General features: G+C 42.7%; 1 protein-coding gene across 1 annotated transcript in view; it reads left to right on the top strand.

Annotated features, from left to right (window-relative positions):
* LOC134529423 (uncharacterized) overlaps positions 1-14568 on the top strand; it is a 36613-nt gene extending 22045 nt beyond the window's left edge. The window contains exon 3 of the mRNA XM_063363486.1: positions 14271-14568. Within this exon, the coding sequence (XP_063219556.1) occupies positions 14271-14496 (226 nt within the window). The 3' untranslated portion in view covers positions 14497-14568. The remainder of the gene's footprint in view (positions 1-14270) is intronic.
* Positions 14569-16722: the final 2154 nt, after the last annotated feature.

Below are 16722 nucleotides of genomic sequence, written 5' to 3'. Positions count from 1 at the left end.
GTAACACCAACGGAAAAATTATAGCAACAAGAACATCATAATTATCACACACACACACACACGCGCGCGCGCAAACAAGTACATGTGCATAAATACAACCACACCTACACACAAACAAAATACACTTGCATAAAGACAGCTACACGCACGCAGAAACAACTACACACACACATGACAAAAAATTAAATTCAACTCACCAGAAGAACACAGAAACGACTCTGTGTGTACTGTACGCACGCACAACGAGGAGGGCTGGAACGCCGCACAGCACACAGGAACCTGTAACACAGAAAAGAGACCACCTGGCTTAGCACTCGAATTTTTTTTTTTTTTCAAGACAGCGCAAAGACACTGACGTCAAAATTTTATGTTTTATGTACTGACCGGAATCGAAGAGGAACGGTGCAGGACTCCAGAGGGCAGACAGGCGTTCTCCAAGCGGATCACACTGGGAAGTAGCTCGACGCAAGGAGAAGCACTGAATACCTGCAACACATACAATATTTTTTTTTACGAAATGTACTACAATAGTAATTTACTCGTTTTTTTATTTATGTGAAAATATATTTCTGTATTTAGTTGTGATTAGATATTCTGTATTTTATTAAGTATAAAAAAATTTCTATTTTCTTTATGAAACAAAATATTTTTTTCTATTTGATTATGAAACAAATTTATTTTTCTATTTGATTATGATAGCAAGTGCGCGTGCATCTGTTTTTTTTTTTTTGGGCCAGGCGAGGGGGCAGGCAGGACGACTTGAACGCTCCATGCGGCGGTGCGCGGTAACCGGTAACTAGCCAGACGTAAGCCGCACGGCGCGGCGGAAACATCGCTCCGTGCACCACGGGTGGAGTGGAGAAGCAGGGAGGGGGGAGGGCACGCTCTGCGCGCGCTGTCCCCCGTCGGTAGGACACGGGTGTACACGACATCCATCTTGTCACAAGCTAAGACGTTCATGCATGAATAATAACTAACATTTCGTGCCCGGGGGAAAAAAAATATTATTTCAAGATGTAATATACTGCAACTGATGGCTCTAATAATTTCGACTAGAAAAGTAATTGTAATAATCACGACTGTAAAATATTACTATTGAAACTAACGAACGCATGACATCTAAAACAGTACCACTCACACACATCATCTAAACAGTACCAATCTTGGACGTGAAAGAATATACTCGAAAAATTACGAGACGGAAATTGTAATAATTTCTTAAAATTTTTTGGAAAACAGGCGGTTACTACTCCTCGTGCGTACGCCTTGCTTCTTTTCTTTATTATTATTATTTCTACTCTCTCTCTCTGCCGGCCGGCTGCCCGGGGAGCCGGCAGGTGTCGCGTCAGCCGTGCGCGCGCTCGCTCGGGTGTTATCACCACGTCACGTACTAGCTGGCTCAGCAGCGGCCTTCACCCAGTGGCCAGCTGTTAGGCTTGCTGACTGAGTGAAGGACGTAGCGAAGGCGTACACACACGCGAAACCGCAATGTAAAAGATTAAAAGAAATTCAAAGTTGAAAAATGTTCCGAAAAAATTTTCAAAGTTGAAAACGATCGGAAAAATTTTCAAAGTTGAAAACGATTGGAAAAAATTTCAAAGTTGAAATTTACGAAAAATTTTCAAAGTTGAAAACGTTCGGAAAAAATTTCAAAGTTAAAATTTACGGAGAAGTTGTACTTACCAAGCTGCTGGAGTTGAAGAGGTGGAAGGAGTCGCAACGAAGCTCAAACGGGAACATGCGGTGACGGCGGCAAGACCAAAAGTGAAGCCCCCGACGTCTCACACGCCAATTTATAGGTAAATTCCCCCCTTGGTCACAGACTCTAGCCAATCAGGCCATGCGAAAACTGCAGCATGGTCAGGACGATTTTTTGCAATCAGGGGAAGGGTTGAGGGAAAAGTGGGCGGAGCGAATGTTGCGGGAATCGGGAGGGAGGCTGACAATCCCCGCCTAGGACCGACGGTATGGTGGGGATATCCACTGGCCAATCAGATTCACTCAGCTCCTGGCGGCTGGAAGATTCACCACGTGAATCGCCATGCTCCAAAGGAAAAAATTTATTAAGTTATTGAAAATTTATATATTATGAAACTTTATAGATTAGGTTATTTTCATCACTTTCATATTTAAATAATTTACTGTAAAATATAATTTTTTTTTTTTTAATTTTATGATTACCTTTTCAATCCCAAATTATTATTGTTTTAAACGGAAGGGGAAATAAATAAAAAGTCATTACAATAGTTTTTTAATTTTTTTTTATTACTTCAAAACATCTAGCAAGGCATAGAGTACAGAACACAGGGCGGTACGAATGGTTTTTACAGAATCAAATTCGTAAAAGTCCGTAGCATTATCACTGTAGATCTGCGGCGTATCGGCGCTCAATCCACGTTTCTTGGTGCTTCGGCGTCGAGTTGGCGGTTCGAGTCTGGGAGAGGGTCGACGTCGAGTCCTAGTCTTGAGTTCAGGTCTGGACAGGTCGCTGCGCTTCGAAGCGACGAGTTTGGACAGGTCTCTGCGCTTCGAAACCTCGGGTTTGGACTGCTCACTGCAGCCCGGGGTGCCGGGGTCGATACCGCTACAGTCTTCTGACGTGCAGTCGGATGCGTTTAGAGTTGTACCGAGAATTTCTTCCTTGGTGCATGGAAGAACGGATGTTGGTCTGAGGTTAAACACGACGCACTTTTCCGCCCCGCAACAGTTTATTTGTTGTTGTGATGGCTCATGAATGCGTGGTGAATGAGCCATTAGGAAATGTAATACTCCACCGTAACATATTTCCGTATACGTGCGTAAATTTTCTTCTTCGTCCAGGAAACTGTATTCAATACAGCTGTAGTCTGGTTTCGCACTCAGGTACTCGGTTTCCGGCTGGAATGGCGTCATCGTGTTCGAACGTCAACTGATTGATAGAGCTCGATTGTCGAGCTATTTATACTAAAATTACAATTCAGGTGTGCCACTATTTGACAAAAAAAAATCGGGTTTGCCAATATTTAAAAAAGTTATTCGCACTGCTGCGCGTGCCATTTCTGCATTAGCTGCGAGTTTGTGCAGGCACAGACACGTTCAAACTTGTCGTTTGGATGCTTAACGTCGTACATTGAACAGAGTTTGCGCAGGGACGGACAGCCGTAGTCGGTCTGTATATCTACGATTTCAGCTGCTCCGTCGTCACACAGTTCTCGTAGCCATTTCTTCTGTTCAGGTCCGGCAACGTAGATTATACCACGCGGATTTTGCAGTAGTAAATCTTGAAGTGTGTTTTTCACTTGGTGGTACGGAATTTTTCCTTCGTCCCACTCTAGTCCGTGATAGTATTTACATAGCCATTCGTTCGACCGTTTACTTTTTTCGTCTAGTAGTTTCCACGGATACGGGGGTCGGAAGCTGCGGGTTCGAGTCTGACCGTCGTGAGTGACGGCAATTTCCTTGAGCACGAATCCATTTTGGCTCTGGAAACCTTGCAGGTTGCAGTACATCCTGAAACCGACTGATGATGGGATGGTACATGCAGTTGTATTTATATCTAGTTCAATATTTTCACGAGACCTGAAAACGCGTCGTAATTAATTACTCTGTCGTGTAGGATTAGACAGTACGCCGTTGTGAGCGGTGGTACGTCATCTTTCGTGGAAATTTCCAATCGACAATCAATCATAGAACTGCGAATCGATTCGTCTTGTTTGCTCACGTCAAATACGATTAGCGGAGCTAATGTTTTATAGGTGTCTGGACTTAGGATCGGGTGCGATTCTCGTCCGTGGTACGAAGATTGGAACTGCGTGTACATGTGATACGGCAATGAAATACCGCCATTTTCAAAATCAATGTTCATGTCCACGTACGGGTAACTTTCGCTGTTTAAAAATAATTTTACATTTTCCATAAAACAGTGGTCAAACACCGATCTGTCGGTCTTGAGGTTCATTTGTCTGTCTGTCTGCAAAGCTAATATTTTATATCTAGGTTTTTCCGTACTGCTCGACGTCTTGACGACCCAGTGATTGCGTCTATTCTGGGTCAGTAAGGGGCACGTTACGAGATTCCAGCTCCTGAACGCAATTTCGACCGTCTTGTCCTTTTTGACGTAACTTAAAAGTCTGACTCTTTCTTTCGTGCTGACGGTTATGTGCGGAACAAACCACTCGGTGCTCGTGACGGTGACTGCGACCGGCTGGGGGTCGTTTCCGGGTGCTCCCACGACAGCATTCAGGTGCGATGTCGCTAGAATTAACACGAGTTCTTGGCGGGCTTGAATCAATATTTTCTTGTAATCCTCCGCGAAGCCGAGAAGCATCGAAAGCGGTATGCTAACTTCGAATTTTCCAGATTCGTAGATGGGAATTTTGAAATCGGGTTCCATTCCAAAACCCGCGATTTTGGTCGCACTCAGGTCGTTCGGTGTTAGAGACAAGTAATTTTTCATCGTGGCGGTAATGCCCAAGTCCCACGATTCATCGATCGCAATATTATTCAATTCGAAAATAACTCGTTCGAATAAATGTAATATTCCGTTTCGTCCGAAATACGCAGTTGTAGGATGTGTTCCGTCCGCCTTTGTCAACGTGCCTCTTATACGAATAAACGATTGGCAGGGTAGAGTATATACGTCTTGTTTCTGTACCGGGATGCGTATTTCCCTACCGGGCATGTACGGCCCTTGGAGGTAGGGTGCGTAGCAGTGATATTCAAATTTATTTACATCGTCGCTAAACTGAGCTTTTTCTGACACGTTTAAATAATCTTCCATGCTTGTGAACTTTGTAGCCTAAACTGCGGAGATGCTTAACGTTAAGAGGTGTTAACGCGCCGCGGCCTCGCAACAGACTGGTCCTGGGTTCGTGTCGCTTCTTTGATTTATAGGTCTTGAAAATCAGTCCCATCGCTTCAAGTGTAAACGTAGTGTAATTTCTTCGTTTCTAAAATTTACTAGTTTATCGTTTTGATCGACTATGTCCACTACCACTTCGTGTACTGTTTTGGCGAGCACAGGGGCGTAAATGATACTTTGCGGTACTTCAACCAGTTTATATCCGGGCGAAACCGTCGGCGAAAACTCGTGTACCATGTTGTTTAGTTTTCCGTCGAGGTACGTTCCACTTGCCAAATTACAGTTTATGCGTATTACATTTGTCGACATGATATTTACAGGTCGCGTGGAGACGTGCAAGGTCTTGGCTGCGTATATTTTCGGTTCGAATCCGAACATGGTACCTATGGTGCCAGGTTTCGTAAAGTCGACATTTTCACTGCAGTAAAGTTCGCACTGTAGCGTGTTTGGATTATCTCGCAATTCGAAAATTGTGTTTGGAGACAGGGCTTGCTTGATGTAATTTGTAATATCGCTCAACTCGTATGCGCCGGTAGGTATGACAACTTCCCGAGCTGTTGTTCCATCACTTTTCAAGAAGCACATTTTTCAGTTTTCCTCGTCGATATTAGGTATGGCATTATACGTTTGAAAATCTACGAGTCCGATGCTCCATTCTCCGTTCAAGACCAGCGGTGGGTAGAATGTGGCTCGTAGCTGCGAGCTACGACCTGTCAATATGAGTGTTACGGACATGACTGATTGATTTTCGCTACTGTACGTTTATTTTATATACTTCATATTTGGTCAGAAATCTCAAGCACAGGTGTCCGCAATTTGTTTGATTAGGCCTCTGTTCCGTTTCGTAATTGTAAAACATCGTAGTGGTCCGGCCCAGGTACTGTCGCAGTTCGGGCGGAGGGCGTAAATTACCGAAACTGTCGTAGTAAGTTGCTTTTTTCCCCGTCTTTACATAGGCCACCCAGTGCGTGCCGCGACCCGTCGACGTGTCTAAATTAATTATGGCACACTCACGTGTGTTTGGCTTGCTGGGCAAAGTGTCTCGCATAAACACGCCACGGAAGTTTGGTATTTTAAGTTTGCGTGCGTACTTTATTAAATCTACGTTGGTGAGCGGTCGTTTCGGTAGGGAACTTAGGATTTTCTCTTTACACGTTTCTTTTTTATGCCTCGGCCTGCCTTGTGAGGTCGTAGGTACAGTCCTGCGCCGTTTTTTTTACCGATGGCAATGGCTTCCATGCTTGCATTATGTCTACGTGCTTCCTTTAATTGATTTTTCTGGTTCTTCGAAGTGTTGACTGCTCTAGCGATATTTGCCGCGGCTGCTGCGATCCCGCCTAGTGCACCTATAGCAGGCACCAGCAGCGGTAAAAACCCGCCCTTTTTCTTATTGGATCTTTGTGTCTTGCGCTTCTTGGTCTTGCGAGACCTGGTCCGGCGATGAGCACCCATTCCTAATTTCGTCTTTGCCTTCATGATTTTAGATACGCCCCACGCTGCGATTTTCTCTCCTAGTCCCGCGTCCGGCGATTTGCTTATTACCTCGGCTTCCTGTGCCAGTATCTGATCTGCTCTGTGCCTAGATTCCAGATCCTTGCTTAATGAATATGCGATATCGTGCTGCTTGCACTTTTCGTCGAGAGAATTAATGCCCACGTCACCACGAGCTAACCTTTTCGCTAGTTTCGTGCCGGGGCCGCAAAATCTGTAGCCGGGAATGTGTAGCTCGAATGGTAGGTTGTTTATCAGCGAGTTTACGAGTCCCGCGCCGATGTGTTGTTTGTTCCTGCCTCTTCGAGACATTACATGCAACTGACCTAAAATCAATAAATACGATTGCTCTTATAGAATTCACGTCAGTACGATGGAGGTAGTCAAGCAAGACATTTGTTTGCCAGTGTGCATTACGCAAGATGATGAAACTGTCGGTCGTGAATCGCGACATGGTATATTATTACCGTCCACCGTACGTTGCATCATAGCGGGACCGTCAAACTGCGGCAAGACGTGTGTTTTACTGAGTTTACTGGAGGAGCCAAACGGTCTTCGGTTCGAGAACGTTTACTTGTATTCCAAGTCGTTGCAACAGCCAAAGTACCAGCGCTTGGCCGCCGTTCTGCGCTCGGTGGATGGTCTGGAGTATTTTCCGTTTAGCGATAATACCGATGTGGTGTCTACCGACGAGGCAAAGCCTAATTCCGTGTTTGTGTTCGATGATGTGGCTTGTGCGAAACAAGGCATAATACAAGAGTACTTTTCCATGGGTAGACACGCCAAGGTAGACTGCGTATACCTGTGTCAGACGTACGGTAGACTACCCAAACATTTGCTGCGAGATAATGCGAATGTCATAGTTTTGTTTCGCATGGACGAACTTAATTTACGCCACGCTTACGACGATCACGTAAACACCGACATGTCGTTTCAGGAATTTAAAGACATGTGTTCCTTGTGTTGGAAAGACGATCACGGATTTCTAGTCATTGTAAAGGACTGGCCTCTATATAAGGGCAGGTACAGACAGGGTTTCGATCAGTTTATCGTCAAACATGAATCATAGCATTTCTAAATTTGGACGCAGCAGTCGAGCTCCGCGTACCGAACTATGCACCGTGAAACACGATGATGAAATACGTAAATACATTTCGCTACTTGGCCAAGAAATAAAACGCGCAAAAGACGAAATAATAGTGTACCTCGTAGCCATAGACCAGCGCGTGGAAGCTTCGGATTCTCGAATTCGCGACATGATCGAAGTTTCGAATGCACAAAGACGCGACGACCTAAAGTCGCTTCTGTCAAAACTTAATTCACGTCTGGTGTCTAAAGGTGCTTCGAGATAAACAGTATGGATGTTAACACCGATTTGGCTAAGCAACTGCACGAAGTCATCGAGGCCATACGAACAAAGTACTTGCTCGCCAAGCAACATAGATTAAGCGACGAGGTTCGAAGAGAGGAAAAATTGAAGCCCTTGAGTGCCCGTCTGGATAGCTTCATAGCCAAGCGAGGGAGCGTCGAAAACGAGAAACCGACTAAAATCGAGGTAAAAGAGGAGCCGTCAACTACGTCCGCGGGCAAACGAAAGCGAAGTCCACAATTAACAGACGATTCCAACGTATCTACTAGCGAAGACGAAGTTCGTGTCGGTCGAACTCTTAGGAAGAAACCGCGAAATAAAAAAGGATTCGAAGTCGGTCCTCTCGCTAGCGAGTACCTGGCCTCCTCTGTGCCTCGAAACAGCGATGCGACGTATGGCGTGCATAAACGAGGTAGTAAATGGGTCCTTGGTTCGAAGGAAGTACATTTCGTGTCCGGCGATAATATTGAATGTGGCAAAGAGGTGATAAAACTTACTCGCGGATTATGCGAACTTTTGTTTCGTAAAAAACCGCGGCGATATTCAGAGGTGGATTTGCGAAAATATAGAAGATTGCTAGATGCTTCCAACGCCGTTTACGCGAAAAATGACCCGAAAACGGGTCGATTCAAAGATTATGAACATGAGAAATATCCTTTGATAGCTAGTCTTTTCTTAGACATCGAAGGGGCCGGAATTTATAAACTTGACACTGGTAGAAAATTGGACTATGTATATTATGACGACCCCAATGAATTAGTTGATCGTCTTAGACTGCTGCAGGCATCTCAGAGCGTGGGAAATAATTCGCACACCAACGAAATCACTTCCATACTTGAAGAATTACGGGAAGCGGGTTATATTGAATAGTGATCATGTCAAAGTTTGCCATTGCGGGCGAGTTGCATAAACCCGCAAGACGTAATTATCCGCGACGAAAAATAAAAATCAAAGGATTAGACGACAATTGGCAGTCTGACCTGATCGAGATGATTGAGTATTCACGTGTGAACAAGGGCTACAGGTACATTCTCATAGTCATAGACACCTATTCAAAGTTCCTGTGGGCTAGACCCTTAAAACGAAAAACCGCTGTAGAAGTTACGAATGCCATGGCGAATATTTTGAAACATAAACGAAGACCTTCGTTACTGCAGACTGACGACGGGAAAGAATTCTACAATGCATCATTCAAGGCATTGATGAAAAAGTTTGACATTACGCATTATTCTACGTTTAGCGGTGTCAAAGCGTCAATGGCAGAACGTGTGATTCGTACGATGAAGAATAAACTGTATAGGAATTTTACAGCGAACGGTAATTACAAGTGGCTGAATTTACTTCCTAAACTCGTGCGAGAATACAATTCTACTGTGCATTCTACAACGAAACTCAAGCCGAAGGACGTAAAGGACAATCGACTGCTTCGAACTGTGTACTCCAAGACGAATATACTTGATTCGCGAAAGAAAAAAGCGAATATCGGCGACATTGTGCGGATTTCGAAAAATTGCGGAATTTTTCACAGACCTTACAAGGGGAATTGGACTGGTGAACTATTTCGCGTATGCAGAATAAAAAATACGTATCCGCGTACTTATTTTCTCGAGGATCTGAAGGGAAAACGTATAACAGGGGCGTTTTATGGAGAAGAGATTATGAAAACTAAATATCCAGATACTTTTCTCGTTGAAAAAGTGGTACGGCGTAAGAATGGTAAGGTCTTAATACGATGGTTGCATCATGGACCAGAGTTTGACTCGTGGATTGATGAAAAGGATATTTTAATACAATGAGTTTGTGTAAATACTTGTGTGTGTAAAACATATTTTGTATAAATAAAACTTTGTATGTAATAAATTGTATTTTTTTTATTTCTGTACGTGTATATATGCGTCATGCGGGGAGCGTGCGAGAAGCGCGGCTGCTCCGTTACGCGGTCGCCGGTGCAGTGAGGCGACTTTTACCCCCTCCACAGTAGTGATGGGTCGTTCGTTAACGATTCGTTCAAAAAGAACGAATCTTTGAGAGAACGAAATCTTGCGATTCGTTCGCGATGTAAAGAACCGGCTCTTTGAGAGCCGGTACCTTGAAAGATTCGGTAGAACGTAAATGCGGAGAGAACGAGAGAACCAACCGGCTCTTTGAGAGCCGGTACCTTGAAAGATTCGGAAGAACGAAAACGCGGAGAGAACGAGAGAACGAGATGAGAGAACCGGCCACGCGCCCGGTCTGATTCGTTCGTGAAATGATTGATGACGTCAGGAGTCTGAAGAATTAGTAATCACAGCGTGAGCATGTTCATAAGAGCAAACGATAACTGATAAAATAAAATAGGGTAACATGAAAAGTATCTATACCTGAAAATGTAAACTGTTAAGTAGTGGTTTAAAATTGCGTTTTCACATTCACATACACAAATTTGGGGGGAAAAAAAACATGAATTAAAAATAACAGGGAAAGTAACTACAAATGTTCACACTTACCATTTAGGTGTTAATTAATGTACCTACTTAATTTTTCTCTCTTCATACTGAATCGCAGTAGTAGTATTCAATTTTTGTCTTTTTTTCTCTAAATGTGTTGGTCTACATGTAAACACTTTACTCTCTCTAGAGTGTAAATAGCCTGTATATTAATATTTGTAACTTAAAAAGTAATACAATATAAATAATCTTGTTTCATATACGCAACTGTGATTCACTGGCTACGAAAAGCAATGTTCAAGTACTAGCTATAATAGTGCGATTACAAATTAAAGTTAAGAAAGATCACTTTCGTACCTAACATTCTTAGATTTAATGCTCCCGTATTATATAGAATCACTGCATGAAGCATTTGCAGCGATCAACAGTCAATAATTTTATAACAGTCAGTATACAACTAGACGTTTGAAATTTCATTTACCCATGCAGAGTAGATAAAGATAACCACCCACGCGATCCAGCCTCCTCTCGTTATCGGGTCACGCGATAACGAGGGGAGGCTGGAAGCAAACACGTAGCCAATACTCTAAAGGATGAACGAGTTACGACACCTGATAAAAGAGCCAGATCCTATTCACAGAAAAGAACGAAATGACCGAGATGAACGAATCGTTCTGAACGAATCTTTCTCGGAACTGATCCGAAAGTACCGGTTCGGTCAAAAGAACCGTTCTGCCCATCACTACTCCACAGCGCCCGCGACGGTGGTGGGGGCCTAGCGTCCCCTGGCCGCGGCGGTGGAGGTGGGGTGGAGGTGGTGGGAATCTTAGTTTGCAAAAATTTCCCTCCTCTCCCCTGGACCATGAAGGTGCATCTTCCCCCTCCATGTGGCTCGCCGAACCGTGGGACCCGGCGCTGGGTGCAGAGACCTAACGTCCTCTTCAAGGACTCGTGTGCTGGTCGCCACGTGCTAACAATGTATTACAAAAATTATTTTATAAAGAATAACTTTTAATATTTATTCCAAGTATAAAGAATTTATTTTTCTTTACACGTATAGAGTCGTAAAGATTTTTTTTTTACAAGTATAAAGATGTATAATTTTTTTTACAAGTATTAATATGTATAATTTTTTTTTCAAGTATAAAGATGAATAATTTTTTTTCCAAGTATAACGATGTATAATTTTTTTTAAGTATTTTTTTTTTCAAGTATAAACATGAAGAGATAATTTTTTGTTTTTAAAAACAATGTGTGTATAGTGACTTGGGGGATTTATTAATACGATAAAACACAAACATTAAAATTTTTTTTCCATTTTATTTTCTCTGCGTTTCATACATACATATATATATATACATCGCTCACACATTAGTTTTTGCCCCAATTCCCCCTCCCCCCTACCAAGTACCTTCTTCGTACCGTTTAGACGTAGTTTTTTTTTTATATTCATTTGTTTAACAAGTTTTTTTATACATACTTTAACATCAAAAACATTATAAGAATTTTAATTTAGTTTTGTAGATATACATTTTTAAAAAAGTATTTCTTGATTACAAAGTTTTTTTACAAAGATGCAAAAAAACAAATAATTGTAAGAACATGGCAATTTTTTTTTCTTCGTTCACGTTTTGATTAAAAAGATTCACTGCATAAAATATACAACTTCAAAATAATATTTATAAAATATATGACGGTTGAATTTTGCATTGCCTATGAATATGCATTGCCGCGTTAAAGTTAGCGTCACACAATAGTTTCGATCTGGCCACGGGACACAGTTCACGACAGCAAGGTGTCTCAAACTTTGAACAATAACCTAAATCATCGTGGTACATGTACCTACAATGTTTTAGTCCACCGCACTGTTCACTGTAGCGGTATTTACGATTACCGATTTTCGATGTATTTAGTTCATCAATCGAACACGGAAAATACGCTTGCGGATGGCATAGTTTGTTTACACAATTTGGGTTCGTACAGTCATATGCGATTATAGGTTTCACGGTACCGAAGGGATCCTTGGAATCCCATTTAAGCCTAAAGTGCGTGTCGTCACGACAAGATTCAAAATACGTAATTTCAGTGGTGAACACGTCGGTAGTGGAACCGTAATAAAACACTTGATATTGAACACACTGCTGTCCTGATCGTACGAAAGAATAGTTTTCTTGACCGATGTCGAACAAGGTACACTTTTCAGTCTCGTGAGGGCGTGGGTCCGGACAGAGGTCCCAGCACCACGTGATGACATCTTCGTCATCGTCGTTGTCGACGACGTCGTCGACGTTGTCGACGTGATCCACAAAGTCTGGGTACCTGATAGAAGATGTCCTCTGGGCGAACCACGTTGACGATCTCCGGGGCAGCTGTCGCGTCACGACGGCTGAGACGTCCTCGTTTGGGACGCGCGGCTGCCACGGCCCCTCTGCGAAAGATGTCCAAAACGTGTCGGACGATGGCGACATCGATGGGCTTCGACGATGACCCTCGTCGACGCTGTCACCCGGCGTCGACATGTTGTTACGGGGATGCCGCGACGATGGCGCCTCACTCTTCGATGCCGGAGTCTTGTGCGTCTTGCTGCTGCTGCTGCTGTAGCTCTATGGCCGCCTCCACCGTACACAGGATGCGGTGGTGTAGGTACAGGATGAATTCCTCGCATCCGGGAAATGCTTCGAGGGTACTTATGATGGTAGCAGTTAGTGACTGGCGAATTTGATCGAACGACATCCCTTCATATCCTGTGATTAGTTCACCGATGAAATCATGCATTTCAGCAAGCGAAACCATGATTATATTTATTACGTGAAAAAAAAAATAACCATCAGTCTCCGCGACACGAAGTAAGTACTCGACGTCGACGGACATCTCCGCGGCACGAAGTAAGTACTCGGTAGCGGAGGAGGAGGAACTGAGGCAAAAAACTGACGGCTCCCGGGTCCTGCGGCCGGTATTTATACTTTAAAAGGTAGAATAGGGGTGAGGAGGAGGGTAGGGGTGGGAATGACGGTAAAGTGAGGGAGGGTGGGGAGAAAACTAGAGTAGTGGTGGAGGAGGGTGGCTATTACGATGAAAAAATAATAATAAAATAAAAAAGGGGAGGGGTGGATCGTCGTGTGCGAAAAACATAATTTTTTTATGGGGGGGGGGTGGTGGTGGAGGGGGGGGGGGTGTAAGTTCGTATATGCATTGGTAAGAAGTGGTGGGGGTCAGTCTGCCAGCACCCACTGTGAGGGAAGGATCGGTCGCCATTTTTAATTTTTTTTGCACCCGTCGGGTTCGAACCGAGGACTCCAAACTCCGTGTCGTAATTGTAAATTTTAAAATTATTTATTATTAAAATTTTATTAAATGGATTTATTAATAATTTTTAAAAGAAATTTCGTTGAAATCGGATAATAAATAAAAAAGTTAAAGATGGCGGCCGTAACGGAAAATGCAACGGTGACGTCATCCAATATGGCGGAAAACACATCGCCGGAATTTTCGAGAACACAATGACGTCATCCAATATGGCGGATCCAAGATGGCGGATCCAAAATGGCCGCCGGGGTCAAGGTCAAAGGTCAAGGTCACAACCATCCAAGATGGCCGCCGTGACGTCACAATCCAATATGGCAGACACCGGCTCCGGCTCCACGCGCCAGCGCCAGTCCCAGCTCTGGCTATTATATACTACTACAGTAAATCATCAAAACTATTCAAAAAATTAAATTTTCGCTATATCTCACTGTTTTTGTCTGGGACAAATTTTAACCAAAAACAAACACAAAACTTATGAAATAAATATTTTATCATATGCATTCTAAGCCTTTATTGATAACATAGAAAATATTTACAGCTTTATTATATCTTGAATAAACCACTATAAATTTTTTTTTCAGATAACATAAAACAAAACATGTTACTTCAAGTATTAAATAATAGCTTTGATAGTTGAGGAAAACACATTAAATGAGTTTTGTTGTGTTTAAAAATAGTTTCTTGTGGAGTGAGTTCAAAATTGTATGTAATAAAGAGCATGCCATGCATTGTTTACTATGCCGTTTTGACAGAAACAAACATATTTTGTTATAGAGTGGTTTTTGCTATAAACAGGTCATTTATATAGAGGTTTTACTGTATACATTAATTTTTTTAGATGGGCGAGGTGTGTGGATCACGTGGAGAAGCTAATTCAAGCAGACTGGGAGAGAGAAGTCCACATAGACAGCGGCACCATTCCTCCACTCATCATCCACCTCGGCGAGGATAGTTCAAGTGAAGACAGTGACAGCGAAGAATTTGAGGTTACGACACAGCAAGTAGATGGAGACAGTGAAGTACTGGCAGTTCCTCTTGATGATTTACCCGGGTGTTCTTATTGAGGTCTGTATGTAATAAACACCTGGGCAACTGTAAGTACTGGGGTTTGAAACATTTTTTTTTTCTTTTATGCATTCCCATTAAGTATGTTGATTACTGGAACTTTATGTATTAACTTTATATTACACATATTATGAAATTAATAATAAATTTCATTTCTGGATTCGTATAGGTGTATGTGAAACATTTTATTTTGTTGTGTGTCTTCATTTTTCAGTGAACTTACTTGGAAAACAAAAAGCCAGTCCCCATCCAGGGCCACAAATAAATAATGCATATAAGTGGTATAGAAATTACTGTCAATTCTTTACCACAATTTTACTGTTCATAAAATTATGATTTTGTCTAATAAGTATACTCAGGAAAATGTATATAACCATATTTTTATTTGTGGCCTTAACCGGCAAAATGGTAGGGGTTTATTAAATAAAAGAAGAAAATTCATTTTTAAATGTTTTCATCTGAATTTGTTAATTTTATTAAACCTTCAATCCTTAGTCTTTTCCAGATTGCTTAGATGGACAGCCATATGTATAATTTACAATACTTTTTTTTTCAGATGCAGAAAACTGTGTTGAACTGTACTAAAGGATGATATTTATTGCTTACATAAATGTTGAAAATTTATATGTTCTCCTAAAAATTTACTTTAAATTATATGTTATTTCTTTAGCTAACAAACTTATTTTTTAATATTTTTACCATTGGGTATCATAAATGTTATGAACATATACATGTATACTTAGATCATATTCAAATTACTTTTATATATATATATATATATATATATATATATATATATATATATACACACACATACATACACACACACACACATTGTTTTGACAGCTGGTGATTGTAAACAAACCATTTGACATTTGTCACATGGCAATGTTTTTGTTTACATACGGCGGAAGGATACATAGTGACATTAAAGTAGATCCGGTGAAAAGCAGGGCTTCAGAAAAGTAGGAGGTTACCGTGGATGGACTATATACAATATATCCACACTGTAACAAATGGCAATAACAATTGGTGCCATCTAGGTTTGGTTGTGGTACCAATCGTCGCCTAGACCAATAGGCTTGCGTAGAGAAGCCTGTGGGACACTGTTTATTTGGGGAGGCGGCCATGTTGGTATAAAAATTGTTTCTCTGACTTGAATGTCGGCCGAGGCCATAATGTGGACATGAAAATTTGTTGATCAGTTTATCTGTTTAGCCTGTAGGCAGCCCAATGCAGGCAAAGTTCAAAGTTCAGTGATTAGTCCACAGTGACCGAAGAGGTCATATATGCATAGTTGCCCTTCAATTACAAATTTATGATGTACAAAACCGCGAAAGCATCAGGAGGATTAGGTTATTTAGGTGAAGGAGCTAATGCTTTAAATCAAGCTAGATGTTGGCCGGCCCCAGAGTGAAAAGAAAAACATTGATGAAAAATTACAATATGTAGCTTGACGTCGACCCAAGTGCCACCCTGGCTTCCTACAGGCCGTTATGACGTGCCGACGCCCCTCCTGCCAGTTACGCATGTGCGGGGCAGTGTAGCCATGGAGGGGGGGAGCAGGCATGGAGCGGGTGCGCGGCGCAGCAGTCGGCCGGGAGCGAGTGGAGCGAGTGGTTGTGCGAGTGTGCGAAGCGGAGTTGGGAGGACACGGCCACATTGCTCGAACCCCTCTACCCCAGAGCAGCCGGAGCACCTAGTACGCCACAGGGGCTCGGCCTGGACTATGACAAGTGGCGCCCAACTAGTGTGGCCACAATCTTTACAAAGTGCAACAGACAAAAGTGCATAATTGTAGTGGCATACAGAGTAGTAGGACAGGATGTTAACCATGCAAAAACAGGGTGGCGTGTTGCGGAAACATGCTCGACAGGGCGGCGCGACAATGGGTGATAATGCGTCACGTCCCACGCTAGGATCGGATCGCGTGGCGAGATAGCGAGCCACGGGAGGAGTGTCTTACAACAGTGTCGAGTTCGCAGCTTCTTCGCATACGAGCTTATCGCGCGGGGGATAATATTCGAGCTCGCCGAAGGGCTCTGCAGTATCGGGTGAAGAGTGTCACCATGGACTCCGATGTGAAAGGGCCGGAAGGGGAAGGCGAAGCAGACAGGGACACTGGAAAGTCACAGACAATGCCATGGTCATTCACCAATAGTGATGCGAGTGACGGAGAGCACGATCTTGTTGCTAGAATTTTCGGGGGAAGTGCATGAGTGTCC

Source organism: Bacillus rossius, chromosome 1 (assembly GCF_032445375.1).
Source record: "Bacillus rossius redtenbacheri isolate Brsri chromosome 1, Brsri_v3, whole genome shotgun sequence".
Taxonomy (NCBI): domain Eukaryota; kingdom Metazoa; phylum Arthropoda; class Insecta; order Phasmatodea; family Bacillidae; genus Bacillus; species Bacillus rossius.
Note: the sequence above shows the minus strand (reverse complement) of the source record. Positions and strands in the feature narration are given on the sequence as shown.